Source organism: Rhinopithecus bieti, unplaced genomic scaffold, assembly GCF_001698545.2.
Source record: "Rhinopithecus bieti isolate Rb0 unplaced genomic scaffold, ASM169854v2 scaffold_425, whole genome shotgun sequence".
Classification (NCBI taxonomy): Eukaryota; Metazoa; Chordata; class Mammalia; order Primates; family Cercopithecidae; genus Rhinopithecus; species Rhinopithecus bieti.
In genome coordinates this window covers 3,711,049-3,736,463 of record NW_016803361.1, presented here as the reverse complement: position 1 = coordinate 3,736,463, position 25,415 = coordinate 3,711,049, and the positions used below count along the sequence as shown (strand labels likewise).

At 40.8% G+C, this 25,415-nt stretch overlaps 1 protein-coding gene across 2 annotated transcripts in view; it reads right to left on the bottom strand.

Annotated features, from left to right (window-relative positions):
* Positions 1-12,892, bottom strand: part of ENTPD7 (ectonucleoside triphosphate diphosphohydrolase 7) — a 57,384-nt gene extending 44,492 nt beyond the window's left edge. The window contains exons 1-3 of one of the 2 annotated variants that reach the window (XM_017880675.1): positions 12,680-12,892; positions 12,306-12,405; positions 10,641-10,823 (exon numbers count right to left, since the gene is read on the bottom strand). In XM_017880675.1, the coding sequence (XP_017736164.1) occupies positions 10,641-10,823; positions 12,306-12,313 (191 nt within the window). In that variant the 5' untranslated portion in view covers positions 12,314-12,405; positions 12,680-12,892. The remainder of the gene's footprint in view (positions 1-10,640; positions 10,824-12,305; positions 12,406-12,679) is intronic. The other variant, XM_017880669.1, reaches the window with a different exon arrangement.
* Positions 12,893-25,415: the final 12,523 nt, after the last annotated feature.

Genomic DNA, 25,415 nt, shown 5'->3' with positions numbered 1-25,415 from the left:
AGAAATGTAGTCCCCCCCCAAAAGGAGGAGATCCTGTCACATGTTACAACACAGATGAATCTTCAGGATATTATGCTAAGTAAATAAGCCAGGCACAAAAAGACAAGTACTGTATGATTCCACCTATATGAGGCATCTAAAGTAGAAACAGAAAATTTAATGGTAGTTACCAGCAGCTGGCTGGAAAGAGAGTGAAAAGGAGAATTCATTAATGGGTACAGAGTTATGATCTGCAAGATGAAAAAATTCTGGAGATCTGTTTCACAACAATGTAAATATGCTTAATACTACTGACTGTACACTTAAAAATGGTAAATTTTATATGTTTGAACCATAGTTTTAAAAGGCAAAATAACATTTTAGTATTATTATAAAAATAGTTTCACCCTCACAGACTCCCAAATGTGTCTCAGAGACCCTCCAAGGGCCACTAAACACTCTGAGAACTACTGCTCTAATACAACCTTCCTTTTCTCTTTAACATCCATCTGCTTCTCTACCTACTCCTTCCCCTCTCCTGTCTCCTTGGACATGGCTTCTCAGTTCTTAAAAAGCCTCTACTCAACAATGCTGACTGGTAATTTCTACAATGATTTGAAAAGGCCTCTTCCTTCTGTTCTAAAATGTGGACATCAATATTCTCTGTTTATATTTCAGTATAAGCCCCTACGATTTCTTTCATATTTGCTTGCTGTACCTGTTTAGACCATAAATTTCTCAAGAATAGGTACCTTATCTATAGTACCTTGACAGTGTCACAGTGTTTCTCAGGTTTCTCTGCCCAAAACATGTATCAAATAGTATTGATTGGTTTGGTCCTAGAGCTCACAAAATGGAGCTGTTGGTCTGTTAACTCCTCCATGTCTTTGTACAGCTCCACTCAAAATCAACTGGTCTCTTTCTTGGAAAGTTTTAATTGCTTTCCAAACAAAGTATCTTGTTATCCTCTCTGATTCCTGCCAAAATAAGCAACTTTACAGCTCCAGTTTTGGTGCAACTCAACTTTTCTTTCTCTTCCTTTCAAAGTCTCTATGTGTGCTTTGGCTAAAATGTCAGCTGACCTTAGATCACTAGAGTGGAAGATAGGCCTAAATGGCATTTATGCAGTGGAAAGTCTCCATTTTTCTCATTGTGCATACAAATGAGTAACTAAAGAACAGTTTTCCCCTCTGGGCAGTAACCATATTACCTTTTTCTGGAACTCTGACCTCTTATGACCTAATCAGGCTTCTTACACTTTTAACCAACTAGAAGCCTTCCTCTATTTAGGCTCCTAACATGAATGGATCACCAGACCTTTCCTGCATTTTTTCATATATAGTTTTTTTTTTTTTTTTTTTGTCATATGTAATTTGTAGTCGTGGACTTAGCCATCATGGTCAATTACTTACATTGCTGAACCCTCCTGTTTTACTGATGCCACACTAGCCAATCTCTAAAGAGGACCAAAAGCCCAAGAGAAAAGTCTCAAAAACCTTCGCATCCCTCACATCCACCTTTCCCAAAGAGGTCTGATTCACCATCACACATACTCACCCCAATACCATACCCACACACACACCCCCTCTGTTTAAGAAACATGATTTCCTTCTAGTCACTGCTGAGTCAATGAAAAGAAAGTTACCCACAAATATATCACCTAAGGTGGAATTGGAAGACAATGGCTTTTCACTGCCATTATCCTGAAAGCATTAACATCATTAGAGCTGTAACTGAGCAAATCATTACCTAGCTTACAAAATCAAAACTAATTACACCACTTTAGAGTTCAAACAGAGCTCAGTGATGGGCCAAAAGTCAATTGAAGTAGCCCCCATGAGTATGGGGCTACTAATTCTTTGCTGAATGTCATCATACTCTTCAACTCTGTTCAAAGTTCAGAACCAAATGTAATGATATTACAGTTAAAGTAGCTATGCATGACTGATGATAGTAATACATACCCAGAAAAGTATATTGTAAGATTACTACTTACTTCCTAACAAGATTAATCAGAGCAGTCAGGAACATCTATAATTTAAAGTCCTGCTCAAAACACTACAAACACCATTAAGATCAAATAAATAGGCTGGGTGTGGTGGCTCACGCCTGTAAGCCAGCACTTTGGGAGGCCAAGGTGGGTGGCTTGCTTGAGCTCAGGAGTTCGAGACCAGCCTAAGCAACATGGCGAAACCTCATCTCTACAAAGAATATAAAAATTAGTTGGGTGCGGTGGTGTTTGCCTTTGGTCTCAGCTGCTAGGGGGACTGAGGTAAGAGGATTTTGCTTAAGCCTGGGAGGTTGAGGCTGCAGTGAGCTATGATCACACCACTGCACTCCAGCTTGGGTGACAAAGTGAGACCGTGTTTCCAAAAAAAAAAAAAGCAAGTAACTGAATAAATGTGGGACAGACACAGTGGCTCATGCCTGTAATCCCAGAACTTTGGGAGGTCGAGGTGGAAGGACTGCTTGAGGTCAGGCGTTCAAGGCCAACCTGGGCAACATAGTGAGACCCCTGTCTCTAAAAATAAAAAAAAATAAAAAAAATTTAGCCAGGCATGGTGGCATGCAGCTATAATCTCAGATACTAGGAAGGCTGAGGCAGGAGGATGGCTTGAGTCACTCTATAAATAATAAACTAAACGTGAATAAATGCTTTCAATTTCACCATAAAAAAATCTCTGAACTGTTCTATTACACATAAGAACCCAATCATTTCATCTGTATATGCTAAAGAACATTCTAACCAAAAGTAATGCCTCTCTTTGACTTGCTTTAATTAAACAGAATTGAAACACCTATGGACGGCCAGTACCAAGCCAATTGCTGACACAGAACCTCTCATTCAGTTATTTCCAGATGGTAAAGGAACATGAAGGCACCACCTTTCAATAGCTACAAAAGACATTCTTCAGACAACAGTTCAACCAGACAAAATTTTACCCACAATGAAGATAACAGTGAGGCTACCAAAAAGTGAACAACATTAAACATGAATATGAAAAAGGAAAGGTATTAAACAGAACATTTAAGAACAGTTTACCATAGTGTCTTGTACACTATGTATACATGCTAGAAGTTCCTCTTACACAGTCATGCACTGCATAATGACGTTTCAGATAACAGCAAACCACATGTACAACAGTGGTCCCATAAGATTATAAAGGAACTGAAAAATTCCTATTAATGATGTCTTGATGATCCTGACCCTGTGCAGGCTTAGGCTAATGTGTGTGTTTCTGTTTTCATTTCTAACAAAAAAGTTTTAAAAGGAAAACAAATTAAAATTTTTTAAAAATAGAAAAAAGCTTATAGAATAAGAATATTATAAGGAAAATATTTCCCTACAGCTTTACAATATTTTGTGTTTTAAGTTGTGTTAGTCCAAAACAGTCAAAAGTTTTAAAATTTCAAAGTTTAGAAAGTGGAAAAGTTACAGCAAGTTAAGGTTAATTTATTATTGAAGAAAGAAAAAAATTTAAATAACTTTAAAATAAATTTAGTGTAGCCTAAATGTACAGTGTTTATAAAGTCTACAGTAATGTCCCAGGCCTTCACACTCACCACTCACTCACTCTGAGAAACTTCCAGTTCTGTGAGCTCCATTCATGGTAAGTGCCCTATACAGGTGTACAATTTATTTTATTATTATTTTTTGAGACAGGGTCTTGCTCTGTTGCCCTGGATGGAGTGCAGCAGAGCAATCATGGCTCACTGAAGCCTTGGCCTCCTGGGCTCAAGTGATCCTCCTGCCTCCGCCACCCAAGTAGCTGGGACTACAGGCATGCACCACTACACCCAGCTAATTTCTAAATTTTCTGTAGAGATGAGGTTTCACTATGTCACCTAGGCTGGTCTGGAACTCCTGGGCTTAGGAGATCTACCCACTTCGGCCTCCCAAAGTACTGGGACTGTAGGCTTGAACCACCATACCAGACCCAATTTATCTTTTATACCATATTTTTACTGTACCTTTTCTATGTTTATATATGTTTAGATACACAAATACTTACCATTGTGTTACAGTTGCCTATAGTATTCAGTGCAGTAACGTGTACAGGTTAGCAGGCTAAGAGCATATACACCACACAGCCTAGGTGTGTAGTAGGCTGTACCATCTAGGTTTGTGTAAGTATTCTATGATGTTTACACAATGATAAAATCACCTAATGATGCATGTATCAGAACATATCTCGATCATTATATAACACATGACTGTCTGAAAAATTAATAAATTTTAACAATTACCCAGCATCCACAGCGGAAATTAAAACGTGGCACACTTAGCACTGTCAACAGCACTCTGTGAAATGATGAAAATGTTCTCTATCTACACCATCCCATATATCCACATGTGGCCACTGAGCATTTGAAATGTGCCCAGTCCAAGTGAGGAACTGAATTTTGTTTCATTTCATGTTAATTTAAATTTAATTAACCATTTGTGGGTAGTGACTACCCTATTTGATACTACAGTGTAGACACTCAGTAACTGTTGAATAAGTAAACAGATAAATGAATAAACGGATATAAGATATGTATTAAGTCTGAAGAAAATATTGGAGCATGTCTTATGTGGCACATGCCAGAAAAACAGTTGATTAAAACACACATCTCGGCCGGGCGCAGTGGCTCACGCCTGTAATCCCAGCACTTTGGGAGGCCGAGGTGGATGGATCATGAGGTCAGGAGATGAAGACCATCCTGGCTAACATGGTGAAACCCCGTCTCTACTAAAAATACAAAAAATTAGCTGGGTGTGGTGGCGGGCACCTGTAGTCCCAGCTACTCCGGAGGCTGAGGCAGGAAAATGGCGTGAACCCGGGAGGTGGAGCTCGCAGTGAGTCCAGATCACGCCACTGCACTCCAGCCTGGGCGACAGAGCGAAACTCCGTCTCAAAAAAAAACAAAAAAACAAAAAAAAACCCACACATCTAACGCAAGTATTATTCTCAAAAACAGCCCTGCTGTGCATGTGTAGGGTCAGGGAATATGTGGTAAATCTCTGCACCTGCAGCTCAAATGAGCTGTAAAACTAAAATGGCTCTAAAAAAAGTTTATTTAAAAAAAAAACAGTTTTGGATTCTATCCTTACTAACACCCCATCTCTCTAAATTTACTTTTTTTGTATCAAATAAATTCTAGTTCTGATGCAAACCTCCTACTTTCTCTTTCCAGAAGCAATATGGATATGTGTTCACAATAAGGAAAAAAATACAAGTCTATTTGTTTCAATTATTTCAACTCACCAAGTATTTATTGGCACTGACCACCTGGGATACAATGATAGACAAGAATTATCAGATCACTCTGCCTCCCACATACATTTAAAAGCTTTTACCTCTCTCCATCCTCTTGCTGCCACCCAAGTTCAGACCACAATCATCTCTCTATTGAGGTACAGTCCTTGACTTACAATGGTTCAACTTATGATTTTTCAGCTTTATGATGGTGCAAAAGTGATGCACATTCAGTAGAAAGTATACCATGAGTATCCACACAACCATTCTGTTTTTCACTTTTAGTACAGTATTCAATAAATTACACGAGACATTCAACACTTTATTATAAAATAGGCCTTCTGTTAGGTGGTTTTGCACAACAGCAGGGTAATGTAAATGTTCTGAGCACCTTTAAAGTAGGCTAGGCTAAACTATGACATTTGTTAGGACAGGTGTATTAAATGCATTTTCAACTTACGATATTTCAATTTACATAACCCATCATAAGTCAAGGAGCATCTCTAGTCCAATTACTCTCCCTGCTTTCTTTTTTATTCCTCTCCAATTCATTTTCCACAATCCCACCAAAGTGAGCTTTCTTTAAGAAGCAGTTCCAGCTGGGTACGATGGCTCATGCCTGTAACCCCAGCACTTTGGGAGGCCGAGGCAGGTGGACCACTTGAGGCCAGCGATTTGAAACCAGCCTGGCCAACATGGTGAAACCCCGTCTCTACTAAAAATACAAAAACTAGCTGGGCATAGTGCTACATGACTGTAATCCCAGCTACTTGGGAGGCTGAGGCAGGAGAATTGCTTGAACCTGAGAGGCGGAGGTTGTAGTGAGCCGAGATAGCGCCACTACACTCCAGCCTGGGTGAGACTCTGTTTCAAAAAAAAAAATTAAAAAGCAGTTCCAATCTTTTCACTCTTCAAAACCTTTCAAAGCCTTCCTTCTGCCCTGAGGGTAATGTCTAAACCCTCTAAAATAACTTAACAGACTCAGTTTGATCTAGCTCTCCAGCCATACAGCTCACCATTCACTCCCTAATTGTCTTTAGCCATATTAACTAACCTACATGGAATTCCATAATTAGAGCATGTTGTCTTCAAGTGAGAAACTATGTGCAGGTCTGTCAAGAAAATTCCATAAGCATTAAACAAACTCAAATTATGGATTTAGTACATTTCTTAAGGGCAGGTTGATTACTATAATCATCCAAACAGTGTTTCCTCTTCTCAAAGGAGGAAGAAGTCGAGGCTGGCATGGTAGCTCATGCCTGTAATCCCAACACTCTGGGAGGCCAAAGCAGGAGGATCACTTGAGCCCAAGTGTTCAAGACCAGCCTAGGCAACATAGTGAGACCTCCATCTCTATTTCAGTAACATTTAAAAAGAGAAAAAAAAAAAGAAAAGAAAGCCAAAATACAAATGAATAGGGTTGCTAGAAGAAGGCAAGGCTGAAAACACAGGTTTCTTGAGAAAATGTGCCAAAGTCTCTGTATCTGGTGTCTGATGCCTATTATCGTCTGCACATAGTGGCTGCTGAAATTTTTGTTGAATGAATGAATTAATTAATGACCAAAGTGAAAGGGAAATGAGAAAATCTGGGGACAGAATCCAGAAATAAAAAGGAGAGTAGGCATGTGTTCCCAATTCTGACCAAAAAAGATTCCAGGAAATGGTCGTTAGAGGTTTCCGGCAAAGCTCTTCTCCATTCTTAGAAGAGAGTCATGGAAAGCCTTTCTGTCTCCTATGCGACATGAGTGAATGTATATGTTGCCCTGGTTGTTACTGTCTGCTGTTTTTTTTCTTTTTTGAGACACGGTTTCACTTTGTCACCCAGGCTGGTGTACAATGGCGTGATCCTAGCTCACTGCATTCTCTACCTCCCCAGGCTCCAGTGATCCTCCCTCCTCAGCCTCCTGGGAAGCAAGGACTACAGGTGTATGCTACCATGCCTGGCTAAGTTTTGTATTTTTTTTTGTAGAGACAGGGTTTTGCCATGTTACACAGGCTGGTCTCGAACTCTTGAGCTTATGCAATCCACCTGTCTCCACATCCCAAAGTGCTGAGATTACAGGCATGAGCCACCATGCCTGGCAGTCTGCTGTTTTTCAACCATTAAGTAAACTGACACTGTGGACAATAGACAGGAGAGACACAGCCTCTCATCCTGTTAGCCAGTGTTGAACTTGTAGTCCCTCTACCCCTGGACTTCCAAGTATGTGAGCATTCTTATTGTTTAAGTCAATGTGGGCTGCTATTTGCAGCCCAAAGCCTCTTAACTAATACGTATCTGAGAAGCAATAAAAAGAAAATTTAGGCCGGGCATGGTGGCTCACACCTGTCATCCCAGTACTTTGGGAGGCTGAGGTGGGCAGATCACAAGGTCAGGAGATCAAGACTATCCTGGCTAACACGGTGAAACCCCGTCTCTATTAAAAATACAAAAAATTAGCCAGGCATGGTGGCATGTGCCTGTAGTCCAAGCTACTCAGGAGGCTGAGGCAGGAGAATCACTTGAACCCGGAAGACAGGATGCAGTAAGCCGAGATAGCACCACTGCACTCCAGCCTGGGCAACAGAGTAAGACTGTCTCAAAAGAAAAAAAAAGAAAAAGGAAACGTAAATATTTTAAAAATAAGGCCAGGCACAGTGGCTCGCATCTGTAATCCCAGCATTTTGAGATGCCAAGGCAGGAGGATTGCTTGAACCCAGGAGTTGAAGGTTATAGTGAGCTATGATCACACCACTGTACTCCAGCCTGGGTGACAGAGTGAGACTGTCTCTAAAGAAAAAAATTTTTTAAATAAGAAAATCATATTGAAGATGATGAACATAACATGCCATTATTTAACTTTGTAGCTTCATCAAAAACTAATCTCAAAAAAATAGCAAAATGAATCACTGCTATAAAGAAATATAGACCTTCTGTGCAACTGGTATAGCTAAAAGTATATCCAATAATTCAGATGTACTATCTGTGAAAAAAGATGTCAGACTTTCACTGGATGAAACAGTAGATTAAACACTACAGAAAAAAATTACTAACAAGTTTGAAAGCAGCAAAAAAAATCTGAATGAAACAGAGAGAAAAAAGACTGGGAAAAAAAAAAAAATGAACATCAGTATGCTGTGGGAAAACATCACATGGCTCAATATACATGTAACTGGAGTCCCCAGAGGAAAAGCAGGGAAGAACAAAAAAAAATCTGAAGAAGTAATGGACAAAATGTTTCCAAATTTGATTAAAACTACAAATCCATAGATCCAAGAATCAACAAATCACAAGCACAAGAATCATGTAAGCAGGGCATGGTGGCCCATGCCTGTAATCCCAGCACTTTGGAGGCCGAGGTGGGAGGATAGGTTGAGCTCAGCAGTTTGAGATCAGCCTAAGCAACACTGCGAGACCTCACCTCTACTAAAAATAAAAAAAAAATTAGCCAGGTATGATGGCATATGCCTGTAGTCCCATCTACTTGGGAGGCTGAGGCAGGAAGATAGCTTGAACCCAGGAGATTGAGGCTGCAGTGGGCTATGATTTCACTATTGCACTCCAAACTGGGAGATGAGCGAGACAGTCTCAAAAACAAAGAAATAAATAAATAAAATCATGTAGAAAACAACATCAAAGCACATCACAATCAAATTGCTTAAAACCAGTGATAAACAGAAAATTCTAAAAGTATTCAGAGAAAAAAAGACACATTCTATACAGAGAGAACAAAGATTAAAAGGACAGCAGACATCTCAGAAAGAATGCAAGCCAAAAGATAGTGAAGCATCATCTTTAAAGTAATGAAAGGAAAAAAATGATCAACCTAGAGTTCTATACCCAATGAACATTTCTTTCAAAAGGAAAACAAAATAAGGACTTTTTCACTCATATAAAAGTTGAAAGAATTTATCACCCACATACTTGCTGTACTAGAAATGCTAGAGAATGTTCTTGAGGTAAAAGCAAATATGGAAATATGGGTCCAGATGGAAACATGGATCTACACAAAGGAATGAAGCAGCCCAGAAATGGTAAATATAGACAAAAGTGACTCCATCTTGGATGCTAATCTGCCATGTTAACTTCTGACTAGCCCCAGTCCCGTAAATGCCTCTTGATTCCTGCTTTATTTACTAGTGTAAGAACATGTCAACCTTGGTGTTGGCACACAAATGACAGGATATGGCACATGCAGCATTCTTGCCTGTTCTGGAGGGCTGTCTTTAATTGTCTTGCACAGGGTGCATATCCCGTCTCCCTGTACTATATAAGCCCTGGGTCTCGGGAGTAACAGTATGCAGATCTACCTGTCTTGCAGCTACCCAGGACCATGCTTCTGTCTGCAAGTTCCCTCAATAAATCAATCAATACCAATGAACAATTTGCCTGCCTCCTCCTTTGGTTTCTCAGTCCCTTCAGCATTCAAGGGTCACTTTGCTTATATGACCCTTTCAGGCAACAATATGGTTAAATATATAAGCCTTTTTTTCCCTTATATTGAAAATCTCTTCAAAAGATAATTGACTATTTAACACAAAAATAATGACAATATATTGTGGAGCTTATAACATGTAGAAATAAAATATATGACAATAGCACAAAGACCAAAAGGAAGGGAGGAATGAATACTGTTGTTAGGTTCTTGTTCTAGATGTGAAGAGGAGTAATATTACTTGAAGGAAGATTGTGATAATTAAAGATGACACTATAAACTTTAACCACTAAAAAAAAGAAAAAGTTATATATAATAAGCCAACGTGAGAGATAAAATGGAACCATAAAAACTGTACTCAACTGAAAAGAAGAGGGAAAAGAGGAAAAGAACAAGAACGAATGTGACAAATGAAAAACAAATAGCAAGATTAAAACTAAACATACTAAATAATCAGATTAAATGTAAATGGCCTGAACACCCCAATTAACTGCAGAGATAGTCAGACTGGATTAAGAAACAAGACTCAACCAAACACTGACTACAAGAAGCCCACTTATATAAAGACACCAATAGGCTAAAACTAAAACTATAGAAGAAATATCTATCATGCTAATGTTAATCAAAAGAAAGCTGGAGTAGCTATAGTAATACCAGACTAGTAGATTTCAGAGCAAAGTATATAATCAAGGATAAGGAGAATCATTTAATAATGATAAAGGGGTCCATTCATAAAGGTATATTACAGTCCTAAATATGTATACACACAATAAGTTTCAGCCCACCAAAACAAGAAAATAGAAAGATGCCTTTCATGCAGTATCAGTATTCCTCTACCAAACTGAACATTGCCAAAATGGGGCTCAAGATCTTCTTTATGTAATAAATAGCATGCAATTTTACTAATAAAAGTACAGTATCACCCAAAAGGGTCAAAGTTAGTAATGTGTTAAACGGCTTATGAAAATATTTATGACTTCAGTGCCAAAATCTAAAGCTGACTCACCTTTCGTATTGCCTATCTCGTGGTAATGAAGCACTCCAATGTCGAAAGTCTATGATTAACATAAGTAAAAGGAGACAGGATATGAAGAAGAGTCCCAGGAATGCTACCCGCTGACGGACAAATGGACTCACTGTGGGTACAGTGAAGTACCAGGAGGCTGGGCAGAGGTAGGAAAAACTGATCCTGAAATTAGACAAACATTAATGAGTCTGAAACATTTCTACAATTGAGTACTTAAAAATCGTTTTAAATTGGATAAAAGCCCCAAAAATCCATGCCAATAGAAGTCTAAATGTTCTTTTCATCTCTAATTTTGGAAGTTCATGGTGCTTCTACTATATAAATCAGAAAAGCCTTATCTGCCCTTTTTCCAAACTGCACTTTTGAGTGCAATTCAAAGACTTAATCTCATGTTAGTGAAAAGATCACCAGTCTCCCTGGGCAACCTCATAACATTGGAGAATCTCAGCAACTACAATATTCCCAACCAAGAATGCTGTCAAGAAACAGGATGGTCAGAAAATTTATTTAACTGATTTTTTAAATGTTTTATCAGATTATATATGCACATAGCAAAAGACAAATCAAACAGTTTAAAAGGATATATTGTATAGTGAAAAGTGATTATTGCCCTGACCCCACAATCTCTCTCTCAGAGGCAACCATTGCTACCCAGTTGCTGTGTAATTTTTTTTTTTTTTTTTTTTTTTTTTTTTTGAGATGGAGTCTTGCACTGTTGCCCAGGCTGGAGTGTAGTGGTGCAATCTCGGCTCACTGCAACCTCCACCTCCTGGGTTTAAGCGATTCTCCTCCCTCAGCCTCCCCAGGAGCTGGGATTACAGGTGCCCACCACCACGCCCGGCTAATTTTCGTATTTTTAGTTATTTTTAGTAGAGGAGGGGTTTCTACTTGGCCAGGCTGGTCCTGAATTCCTGACCTCAGGTGATCCACCTGCCTCGGCCTCCCAAAGTGCTGGGATTGCAGGCGTGAGCTACTGCACCCGGCCATTGCTGTGTATTTTTCCAGGGATATTCTACGGATACACAAGCATAATATACACCGATATATTTACAGTAATATATCTGTGTGTGTACGTGTGTGTGTGTGTATCCATTCCCTCGGTTTTAAACAAATGGTAGTCCACCATACCTGCTGCTCTACATCTGTCCCCCACTTTATTTGATAACTGTTCCTTATTGGTGCATGTAGATCCATATTAATATTTTTTAAAAGCTTCAGGGTATTATAATGTATGGATAAGTGTATTTATCTGTGAAGTTCACTTTCTATATTGATTCAAAAGGACCTCGGTCTGTCTGCTTTTAAAGTTCATTGCAAACAAAAACCAAAAAACTTCTTTGTTTAACCTCGTCAAGTGGCACCTAGCCTTGCTCAGATGCAAATCTGAATCAATGTTACAACCTTGTACTTTACAGAGCTGAGCAAGCCGACTCACTCCACCACCCCGGGCTACGGGCTAGAAACTATTATTTATCAGCCCTCGCAATAATACAACTTTGATCATCTCTGCATCCAACTGACCAGGATACAAAGTCCAAGTGCAGCTCCAGGGCAAACCTCACTTGGGACAGCCTCCCAGGGCCCCCCAACCTGCCTGCCATCCTCTGCCGTGCTCCCAGCCGGAGAGAAATTGTACAGCCTTACCTAGCCATGGGTTCCTTTCGGTGGTCTCAACGCCTGTCACCTTTTTCTTTTGCCCTGAGAAGGTGGCCTCCTTGTCCCAGGCATCTCCTACGTCTGCAGCCTAGAAAGATTTGATTTCAGGCTTCTGTCCGACCGAGCCCACGAGACAAGACCTCCACGGAAATTCCACGGCTCCCACCTCCTCCCCAGGCTCCCACTCCGTCTGCTCTGGTTCCTCAGGCCCAGGGGACCCCACCCAGGCATCCTGGGAGCGGGGCGTTCTCGTGGGCCAGCTCTGTCCTCTAGGAACCGGTCGTCCCCAGGTGGCGGGGTGTGGGTCCCGCTTCCTCTCCCCGTCCCTCCGGGTCCCACAGCCCTCTCGCGCCCACACTCACGGGATCAAGCGGCCCGCCGGTTCCTTCGGCACCGCTCGGTTCAGTCCCGAGCTGATCCCCGCGGCCCCTTGCCCAGCCGGAAGGAGGGCCCGGGCCGGCGGCGGCGCCACGTCCCCAAGGAAACCGCAGGGAGCCAATGACTGACAGAAGACCCACAGAGAGGGGCCGGCTCTTCACGAGCCGAACCAGGGGCGAACCAGCTCCGTCAGCAGCACGTCCGTCCGCCAGGGTGGCCAATCCCCTATACCAGTTGGCCTCTAATGCCCGCCCCGGGACTTTGAGCCGCGCCCAATCGGAAAGGCGTCGTACCGAGGCTCCGCCTGCAGGGCCCGCGGTGAGCTCACAGGTGAGTGGCGCTGGGCGGTCCTGCACTCGCTGCCCTCCCAGGGGCGCGAACTCTCGGCCGGTTGCTTTCTCCACGGCCGCTCCCGGGACAGAGTACCTCCGTTGGGTGGGATTCGGGGTGTTCGCGACGGAAGCGCATCCCTTGCCCATAACCTATTGTTGGTTTTGTGCCCACTAACCCTCCCTACCAGAATGGCAGTTCTCCCACCTTAAACCTTCCCTATCACCTCCCAAACTGATGCCCCGACCTCATTGTCTTGCCCCGTGAGAAAAACATACATTGAAGACAATGACGTTTACACCAAAGTGCTTATGTCCATTCATTCATTCGTTTACACCAAAGCCTTATGTCTATTCATTCATTCACTGAATGTCTACTAATGCCAATCATCATGAGTTTCTGTGTCGCCGCCCTCCTTGACCTTACAGTAACACAAAGGAAACGACGCGCGCGCGCGTTGAGTGTGTGTGTGTGTTTCTTGCTTGCTTACACCAGCCGTTATCTCATTTCCAGGAGGAAGGCATAAAGTCCAAGCTCTTTCCAACGTGGCACTTGCATTGCGCCGCACAATCCGCCCTACCGCGTCCTCTGCCGCTACTTGCCTTCCTTACCACGCTCCAGCAACCCGCCCTGTTTTGCTCATTCTGCCCCTCCACCTGCCTTGAATAACCGGCCCGGCCCTTAGCCAAATCACCTCCACTTCATTCCTTACCACTCCTCTTAAGGGTCACCTTCCCCTAAAAGTCCTGCTTGACCTACTATACCTTCTTTATACATGCCTATTGTTTCACTTAGCACATTGAATTACAATTATACGTATATGTCTGTCTGTCTGTCTGTCCCACTAGACAGAATATCCTTGAAGGCAAGGACTATCTGCTTCCACATATTCCCAATACTGGCCACTGTCTGGCAGATAAAACACAACTGATGTATAATTAATAAGCAAATAAATGAATGTGGGGGGGATTGGGGAAGACCACCCAAATGCTTTATTTACTCAAAGCTTGCTATGACAAGGGAGTCAGTCACCATCACTTGCATTTGGCAGACTCAAAGCCTGTCAGGACATTAGGAAAACTACTTACTTACTTACTTACCTACAGGGTCTCACTCTGTTGTCATCCAGGCTGGAGTGCAGTGGCGTCATCATGGTTCACTGCAGCCTCGACCTCCCGAGCAAGTGATCCTCCTACCTCAACCTCCTGAGTAGCTGGCTCTACAGCACGTGCCACCATGCCTGGCTTGTATTTTTTAATTCTTTGTAGAGATGGAGTCTCACTGTGTTGTCCAGGCTGGTCTTGAACTCTGTCTACAGGCACGTGCCACCATGCCTGGCTTGTATTTTTTAATTCTTTGTAGAGATGGAGTCTCACTGTGTTGTCCAGTCTGGTTTTGAAATCTGGGCTCAAGCAGTCCTCCTGTCTCAGCCTCCCAAAGTGCTGGGATTACAGGGATGAGCAGCTGCACCTGGCCAGGAAAGATTAGCAGTGAACAAAAAGGGAAGGTTTCATGTATGCTCTGACTTGAGGGTATTAGCATGGGAAAGCTGGAGGTGGGCTGACAAAAGCAGTGTCTCTTATGCGATTGGTTTGGGGTAGGTGGCATATTTGGCTGTCTTTAGTGGGTCCTGAGTTGAAGAAAGGAGGAGGCAAAAAACAGGGAAACTGAGTCATTGACCAAGTCCTGATTATTCTGGGCTGGTTGCTGTAGAGGTTGTGGGTCAGAGTTCTAATTGTCGTATAAGATCTAGCCATTGTCCAGTTTCTATATTCAGTTCTTATGACTCATTTTTTTTGCTCCACTACTCTCCTAACCTGATTGAACTTCCTAATTTGCCTTTCTTCTTCAATTCTCAGTTCTCAGTTTTTTTTTCTCTGTCCCTCAATTCCCACTCTGCCTCAAGTGTTATATTTTATCTGGACCCCTAGAAATCACATTGAATAGAATAGTTGCATAAAGTTGGGATTAACCACATTATACAGATATTTTTATTATTTCAGGACCCAGTTCAGTTCCTAGAACAAAATAAATATGGAAAGAACTAACATAATGTTTTGGAGTAATTTTTTTAAATTTCTTGAATTTGCCTTCTGTGAGTTCTAAGTCTAATCTATCTATCTATATATTTCGAACTTTAGTGTTCCACAAAATAGGTGTTTTGAGTGGAAGTATAATTCCTATTTTTTAAATAGTACTTAATTCCCATGGTTTATGAACTATATTAACTTATAATTCAAAAGTTTATTNGAAATCACATTGAATAGAATAGTTGCATAAAGTTGGGATTAACCACATTATACAGATATTTTTATTATTTCAGGACCCAGTTCAGTTCCTAGAACAAAATAAATATGGAAAGAACTAACATAATGTTTTGGAGTAATTTTTTTAAATTTCTTGAATTTGCCTTCTGTGAGTTCTAAGTCTAATCTATCTATCTATATATTTCGAACTTTAGTGTTCCACAAAATAGGTGTTTTTGAGTGGAAGTATAATTCCTATTTTTTAAATAGTACTTAATTCCCATGGTTTATGAACTATATTAACTTATAATTCAAAAGTTTATTGAAACATCCTCTAATTTAGATTTCATAACTACATCATAAAACAGAAAAGACCGCCGGGCGCGGTGGCTCAAGCCTGTAATCCCAGCACTTTGGGAGGCCGAGACAGGTGGATCACGAGGTCAGGAGATCGAGACCATCCTGGCTAACACGGTGAAACCCCGTCTCTACTAAAAAATACAAAAAACTAGCCGGGCGAGGTGGCGGGCACCTGTAATCCCAGCTACTCAGGAGGCTGAGGCAGGAGAATGGTGTGAACCTGGGAGGCGGAGTTTGCAGTGAGCTGAGATCCGGCCACTGCCCTCCAGCCTGGGTGACAGAGCCAGACTCCGTCTCAAAAAAAAAAAAAAAAAAAACAGAAAAGACCTACATTTTAATCCCAACATCTTTTCATTATATTTTCTTTGTAAAACTTTCTTTGTCAGTCTGGTTTGGACAATACTTCCTTCAATAAATCCATATGCCCTCAAGCATTTGTCAAGCATAATTCTTTACAAAAACCAGCAATGCTTATCTGGTTAACAGCTCATAGGGCTAAGCTCTGAGGTTTCCAGTCAGCAGGGCAAATTAAAAAGCACTGAGACTATTTCTCTATTTCATTTGCTGTAACTCAACATGTTGCAACAAATTGTAGAAACCTATGTTTCAAAACAGGTTTTTAACTGCTCTTTAAAGGCTTGCCTTACAGTTACATTTGCAATTTTCTCCAGGTGTGCTTGATGCCCAGCCCTGAGCAAAATCAGCCCAACAGTTCCTATATTAGGTGCTAGTTGTTTGCTTTGCTTCATTTCCCCTTGTGGATTCTCCTTGCCTCCACACTCCATTCTACCCTACCCTCTAAAGGAATTTGAAGGAGTGTCTTGTGGTCTACAGTCTCCCTTCCAAGTTTACCCATCTCTCTTCACCTGTCTTTCAGGCACCCCATTGTCCCAAATAAACGCATTATCTCTCCACTCTCATCATATCCACCCAAATCTCCTCCATCCATATTCTCCATTTTGACAAAATACCCTGTGATTCACCAGAGCAGGAACCTGTATGGGAATCATCCTAGAATGTCTTCTTTCTAAATTTCTTTTTCCTTTTCCATCCAATGGTCATTAGGGGTGCTTAATTCAAGTGCCTAAAATCCTCTCCAAGATCTTCTAATGAAGCCTTCCAACTGGTGGCCCTGCCTCCAGACCCATGCCCCTCCTGAGTGCCCCTTGATTCTGTTACCATTGGGAAATCTCATCATGCTACTTCCTGATTTTAAATCCTTCACTAATTCCTTATTTATTTATTTATTTTAGCCCATCTTGTGGTCCCATAGTAGTTTCTTATTTTGACGAGATATAGTCCAAATTCCTAAGCATGGTGTGGCAGATCCCACTGACAGCCTATTCCAGAAGTTCCTTATTATTATTTTTTTTAGCCCATCCTGTGATCCCATAGTAGTTTCTTATTCCAATGAGATATAGTCCAAATTCCTTAGCATGGTGTGGGAGATCCCACTGATGGCCTATTCCAGAAGTAGGCTCTCTCTTCTACCTTGTTAACTTGACAAGTAACCACACTGAATATGCTTGACCATGTTCTTGAAGGGTGCTAGGCTCCAACCTCAGTCCCAGGAGGTAAACTGCGATTGTCTAAGTCAATCATGGTGGGCCCATACCCTCACAAAATATTGGTTTAAATGGGCATATGATACAATTTTAGCTAATAATATGAAAGGGAAATCAGCTGTTGCGAAGAATGGCCAGGGAGGAGGGAAGACATTTCTAGGCAAAGTTTTCTTCATCTTAAAAAGAGATACATTCATAGCAAAGTTATTGAAAGAAAAAAAATACAGATATAAGTCAATGAAAATTTTTCATAATGGGGCTGGGTGTGGTGGCATGCAGCTGCAATCCCAGTTACTCAGAAAGCTGACGTAGGAGGATCTCTTGAGGCCAGGAGTTCAAGGTGTTTTGAGTGGAAGTATAATTCCTATCTATTTTTAAAATAGTACTTAATTCATATGGTTTATAAACTATATTAACTTATAATTCAAAAGTTCATTGAAACATTCTCTAATTTACATTTCATAACTACATCTCAAAACAGAAAAAAATCTACCTTTTTTTTTGAGAAAGGGTCTCGCTTTGTCCCCCAGGCTGGAATGCAGTGGCGTCATCTCGGCTCACTGCAACCTCTGCCTCCTGGGTTCAAGTGATTCTCCTGCATCAGCCTCCCGAGTAGCTGGGATTACAGGTGCACACCACCATGCTCAAATAATATCTACATTTTAATCCCAACATTTTAAAATTCTATTTTCTTTGTAAAATTTTGTCAGTCTGGTTTGGACAATACTTCCTTCAATAAATCCATATGCCCTCAAGCATTTGTCAAGCATGATTCTTTGCGAAAACCTGCAGTGCTTATCTGATTAACAGCTCATAAGGCTGAGTTCTAAGGTTTCCAGTCACCAGGGCAAATTAAAAAGTATTGAGACTATTTCTCTATTTCATTTGCTGTAACTCAACATGTTGAAACAAATTCTAGAAACCTGTATTTCAAAACAAGTTTTTAACTGCTCTTTAAAGCCTTGCCTTACAATTATATTTGCAGTTTTCTCCAGATGCGTGTTATGATTGTGCCTATCAGTAGCCACCGCACTCCAGCCTGGGCAATATAGCAAGATCCCATTTCTTAAAAAAAAATTTATATAATGAGAGAGAAAGAAGAGAAGGCCCCCTTTCTACTTCCAGGTGTGATCTTTTTGTTGTTGTTGTTTTTGAGATGGGTCTCACTCTGTTACCCAGGCTGCAATGTGGTGGTGCAACCTCTGCCTCCCAGGCTCAAGCAATCCTCCTGCCTCCTGAGTAACTGGGACTACAGGCACACACCACCACACCTGGCTAGGTTTTTGTATTTTTGGGAGAGATGGGGTTTTACCATGTTGCCCAGGCTGTCCAGGTGTAATCTTAAGGACATGATGCCTGGAGCTGCTGTAACCATCTTATAATCATGGGGGTACAAGATTGGGGATAACAGAATAGAAATACAGAAGCAAACTGGGTTCTTGATAACATCATCAAGCTGCTAAATTAAGACATTGGAGCAGTCTCACCTTGTGCTTATTTGAAATACTAAATTCCTTATTGTTCTTATTTTTAAGTCAGTGAATCAGGGATTTATGTTGCCTGTAGTCTCCTGCATGTGACTTTCAATGCCTGATATGATCTAGCCCCCAACAGCTTCCAAGCTCACTAATAGATGTTATCACCCAGAACCCTTACATATTTAAAGTTCTCAGCATTGATTATAACTTTTCTCAACTCTGAGCCTTTTTACTTGCTGTTACTCTGTGTAACTTTCATTCACTTCTCTACCAAATGAACTCCTACATATCCTTAAAAACTCAGCTCAAATATTACCTCCTCCATGAGCCCCCAAGTCAGCTTACATGCTTCTTATTCTTTGCTCTTATAGTACTTTGCCTATATATACTTCTATTAGGGCAAGCTGGCAGTGGTCTGATTGGACCTGATGCCACTGGGCCTGGTAGGAAGACAGAATATCTGTTTTAGACCTTAACAGATATGTTTGGTCTGAAAAGATGGAATCCCTTGGGTTTAACCTAGATGGGAGATATTTAAACCAAGAAGACTTAAATTACTCTGCAAAGTGAAATACAGTAATTTTGAGCATTCCCTCTAGAGACTGGGTTTGGGGAGCTCTGGCAAGGAAAAAAGAAAAAGAGATGAAAAAAGAGGAAGGATCAAGGCAAGATGGCAGATAAGACGGAAGAAAACAGCCCATGAGAGACTCACTGTATTACTTATCTGTTGCTACATAGCAAATTACTCCAAAACTTTGTGGCTTAAAATAACAATAAGCATTATTATCTCTCACAGTTTCTGTGGGTCAAGAATTTGGTTACCTCTAGACTCAGGATCTTCTCATGAGGTTGCAATCAAGATGTCAGCTGGGGTTATAGTCTGCTAAAATCTTAGCTGAAACTAGGGAATATCTTTCCAAGATGGCATGCATGGCTGGCAAGTTGATGCTGGGTATTGGTGGGAGGCCCCAGTTTCTTTTCACTTGGTTCTTTCCCAGGGCTGCTTGAGTACCTTCATTCCATGGTAGCTGGCTTCCCCCAGGGTGCTCCTAAAGAGAATGAGCCAGGTAGAAGCTTTATCCTTTGTATGACCTAGCCTCAGAAGTCAAATATCTTCACTTCTGCCACACATTATTTGTTAAAAGTGAGTCACTAACTCCTAGCCCACATTCAAGGGGAGGGGAATTAGGCTCCACCTTTTGAATAAAGAAGTATCAACTAATTTGTAGACATCCTTTTAAATTACCGCAGTCCTTAAAATGAGTTTGGTCAGGGAACTTTTGGATAATGATAATGACATAATCCATGTTCAATTTTGAGTTTTGTGCTATGTTATAATCCTCTTTGGGACCCCAAACCTTCAGTGAAAGTCTGATAACACCACAGCTTTGTGTTAGGGAACTGTGAGGAATGAAGACAGCACAGCAGGGCAATGACAGTATCTGCAGAAAGTAAATTAACAAGTAGGATGATTGAAAATTTGAAAAATACAGAAAATCAATACCACAGGTCATTCAGAGAAGTAAAAGACCCCTCCTCAGAGAGACCAGGGTGAGGGAGGCTGGGGTGGGAGAACAGTATGGCAAACTCTAAAAGCCCATTGTACTTGAACTATGAGCTTGAACTATGAGGCATTGTGAGAAGGGAACGTAACCCCTTCTCTTGGTATCCATCCAAATTTTACTTGAGTGTGGACGCCCTCCTCATGTATAGCATGTCATTTGAGGATTCTGACTCCACTCCTGGCCCTGGGAATGGCACATGCAAGCCAGACCTGAGTATTGGAAAAAATCTCATCCCTTGGTCATAGCTACTGTTTCAGGAGTGGGCACATGACCTAATTCTAGATAAAGAGACGTGCTTTCTGGGAAAAAAAAAAAAAAAGGAGGGGCATTTGCTTTTCTTAAAGAGCATACAAGAGAACATTTCTCAACTACCTTCTTCTGTTTTCTCAGGCCCCCCTGCTTTCTCTCACCAGGACCCCTACCTTTCACCTTGTTCCCTTCCACCACTCCAGTCAGTCCCTATCTGGGTAAGGGGTCTTCCCTTAAGCTCCAGCAGGTGGAACCCAGTGTTTACATTCTCTTCTATCTCTGCCTCCACCCCATGCAGGACTTTGAGGAATCAGAAAAGAACCTGCTGTTGTACCTGGAAAAACAAAAGGAAGCTCTTTATGTACACATAGGATAAGATCACAGAGAAATATTAATAAGTAAAAACTAACAGTGACAAAAAACCTAACATCACATATAAAAACTAACTTGAAATAGATCATAGTTCTGGATGTAAGAGCTAAAACGATAAAACTTGTAAAAGAAAATAGAGGAGAAAATCTTGGTAGCCTTGAAATTTCTTAGATTCAACAGCAAAAGCAAGACACACACTCACACACCAAAAGAAAACCTTAATAAATCGGTCTCCATTGAAACTAAGATCTAGGCCAGGCATGATGGCTCATGCCTGTAATCTCAGCTCTTTGGGAGGCTGAGGTGGGAGGATTGATTGAGGCCAGGAGTTCACAGCCAGCCTGAGCAACACAATCAGACTCTATCTCTAAAAACAACTTAAAATAAAAATATATGCCAGGCGTGGTGGCATGGACCTCTCATCCTAGTTTCTCAGGAGGCTGAGGTGAGAGAATCATGTGAGCCCAGGAGTTCGAGGCTGCAGTGAGCTATGACTGTGCCACTGCACTCCAGCCTGAGTGACAGAGTGAGACCCTACCCCCCCCCAAAAAAAAGCAACTAAGATCTACTCCTCTTCGAAACATACTACTAAGAGAATGAAAAGATAAGCCACACAGTGGATTATCCTTCTGTGGGAGAAAATATTTGCAAATCACATATATAGGACTTGTATCTAGAATATGAAAAGAATTCTCAAAATTAAATAAAAGAAAGCAAACAACCCAGGTGCAAATAGATGAAAGATTTGTGCACTTCACCAAATAAGATATGCAGATGGCAAATTAGCCATCTGTTCAAAAGATGTTCAAAATCATTAGTCATTAGAGAAATGCAAATTAAAACTACAATGAGAAGATGGCTGACTAAACACAGGTAGTATGTGCCTCTTTTATGGAGAGGAACCAGAAGAGTAAGTAGATATATTTTAAAGAGATTGTCTAGTAGAGAATGCTAGGACTCACCAGAGAAGTGATGGGAAGCACCAGAAGTAAGTAACAAGAGGCTTTGGGGACTGACTGAGAGCTCCGAGAGGCTCCCCGATGCCGGGAAACAATAAGAGAGAAATCCCTAGGGCTCCATACTCCAAAAAGAGCTTTTATGATCTTGGCTATGCAAGAAAACCCCAACCAACTTAGGACCTCGGGCTTGATATATGGAGCTGCCTAAAATTGCACAGAGATGTTGCTCCAGAAAAGAAATCCAGATGGAATCCTACAGGCATCTGAGACTAGAGCAGCCTCAGTCAGGCATTATTTTGATAGTCTAGATACCAGGGATCTACAGACATGGCTGTGGCTGTTGCACTACTTCAAAAAGGGAGAGGGGAGACCAAGTGCTCTCACGCACCTCTGGGAGAGTCCCTACCACCCTTCTGTGGGCTGCCGTTGAGACTGAGACATGAACCCAGCCAAGGAGGGTCAGGGAAACTAGGCTTTCCTATACATATCTAAGACAATACCACTGCCCTGCAGTGGGCTGCTGTGTGACTGAGATGTGAGTGGATTGCATTTCCCCACAGCTTCTTGCCCACACTGCTTGCCTGGAACGTGCCCTACCCTCTCTGGTCCCAGACCCAAGGCACCATTTTGAGTTTAATGTTGGGCTACATCCTGCCCTTAGGCTGAGTTCAGACTGATGCAGCTGCAGCTGCTGCCCAGCCAAGAACAGGCAGGGAAACCAGGCTCTCCTACACACACACAGGACAATACCCACTGCCCTGTGGGAGTTCAAAACCAGCCTGGACAACATAGTAAGACCCAATTTCTACAGAAAATTTTTAAAAATTTGCTGGGCATCGTGATGTGCACCTATAGTCCCAGTTACCCAGGAGGCTGAGGCAGAAGGATTGCTTGAGCCCAGGAGGTTGAGTCTGTGGTGAGCTGTGATCGCACCACTGCACTCCAGCCTGGGTGACAGAATGAAACCCTGTCTGAAAAAGAAAGAAAGAAATTAAGATGTAAATTTTTTTAAAAATTTGAAATGAATGAAAATGAAAGCACAACATACCAAAACCTGTGGGATACAGCAAAAGCAATCCTAAGAGGGAAGTTTATAGCATTAAATGTCTACATCCAAAAAGTAGAAAGATTACAAAATAACAACTTAGTGTCACATCTCAAGGAACTAGAACAAGAACAAACCAAACCCAAAGTTAGCAGAAGAAAAGATATAATGAAGATTAGATCATAACTAAATGAAATAGAGACCAAAAAACTCAATGAATGAAAAGTTGCTTATTTGAAAATGTAAACAAAATTGATAAGTCACTAGCTAGACCAAGAAAGAAGAGAGGAGATCCAAATAAACAAATGGATATGAAAAATGAGACATTAAAATGATAACACAGAAATACAAAAGATCATCAGAGGCTATTATGAACAACTATATGCCCACAAACTAGAATACCTAGAGGAAGTGGGTAAATTTCTGGAAACATACAATCTTCTGAGATTCAACTAGAACAGAACTCCTGAACAAACAGAACAATAATGAGTAGTGAGATTGAATCAGTAATAAAAAATCTATCAACAACAACAGAAAAAGCCCAGAACCATATGGATTCACAGCCAAATTCTGCCAAATATACAAAGAAGAACTATTGCTAATTCTCCTGAAGCTATTTCAAAAAATAGAGGAAGAGTGAAGTCTCCTTAACTCATTCTACAAGGTCAGTATCATCCTGATACCAAAACAAGACAAGGACACGACAAAAAATGAAAACTATAGACCAGTATCCCTGATGAACATTGATGCAAAAACCCTTAACAAAATATTAGCAAATCAAATCCAACAGCATATCGAAAAGATAATACCCCATGATCAGGTAGGATTTATCCCAGGAATGCAAAAATGGTTCAATGTATGCAAATCAATAAATGTGATACATCACATAAACAGAATTAAAGACAAAAACCTATATGATCATTTCAATAGATACAGAAAACGCATTCAACAAAATTCAACATCCCTTCATGATAAAAATCCTCAACAAACTAGGCATAGAAGAAACATACCTTAACATAATAAGGTCATATATGACAAACCCACAGCCAACATAACACTTAGTGGAGAAAAATTGAAAGCATTTCCTCTAACTGGAACAGTACAAGAATGCCCACTTGCACCACTCTTATTCAACTTCGTGCTGGAAGTCTTCACCAGGTGAATCAGGCAAGAGAAAAAAATAAAAGGCATCCAAATTGGAAAGAGGAAGTCAAATTATTCCTGTTTGCTGATGATATGATCTTCTATCTAGAAAACCCCAAAGCCTCCTCCAAAAAAGCTTTTAGATTTGATAAATGAAGGCAGTAGTTTCAGGATACAAAATTAACTTACAGAAATCAGTAGTGTTTCTATACAACAATAATAATCTAGCTGAGGACCATATCAAGGGCAATCCTATCTAGAGTACTACAAAAAAAAAAAAAAAAAAAAAAAAAAAAAAAAAAAAAAAAACCTAGGAATATGTTTAACCAAGGAAGTGAAAGATCTTTATAAGGAGAACTACAAAACATTCATGAAAGAAATTGTAGATTACACAAATGGAAAAACATCCCATGCTTATGGATTGGAAGAATCAACATTGTTAAAATGACCATAGTCCCCAAAGTAATCTACAGATTCAATGCAATACCTATCAAATTACCAATGTCATTTTTCACAGAATTATAAAAAACAATCCTAAAATTCATATGTAACCAAAAAAGGGCCTGAATAGCCAGAGCAATCCTAAGCAAAAAGAACAAAGCTCAAGGCATCCATTACTCAGTTTGAATTATACTACAAGGCTATAGTCACCAAAGTAGTAAAGTAGTGTGGTACTGGTGTAAGTAAATACACATACCTCAATGGAATAGGCTGGGTGCAGTGGTGCACGCCTGTAATTCCAGCACTTTGGAAGGCAGAGGGTGGATTACTTGAGGCCAGAAGTTGGAGACCAGCCTGGTCAACATGGTGAAACCTCGTCTCTACTACAAAAAATAAAAATAAAAAAAATCAGCTGGGCATGGTGGCACACACCTGTAATTCCAGCTATTTGCAAGGATGAGGCATGAGAATTGCTTGAGCCTGGGAGGCTGGGGCTACAGTGAGCCGATGTCACTCCACTGCACTCCAGCCTGGTAACAAAGCGAGACTCTGTCTGAAAAAAAAAAAAAAAAGAATCAATGGAATAGAATAAAGAACCCAGAAATAAAGCCACATACCTATAACAAACTGATCTTTGACAAGCTCAACAAAAATAAACACTGGGGGAAGGACACCCTATTCAACAAATGGTGCTGGGAAAATTGGATAGCCATATGCAAAAGAATGAAACCACCCATACCTCTCGCCATAAACAAAAATTAAACGAAGATAGATTAAAGAACTAAATGTAATTCCTGAAACTATAAAAATCCTCAAAGAAAATCTGGGAAAAACTCTTCTGGACATTGGCCTAGGCAAAGAATTTATGACCAAGTCCTCAAAAGCAAACATAGCAAGAACAAAAATAGACAAATGGGACTTGATTAAACAAAAAACCTCTGCAAAACAAAAGGAACAACAAACAGAG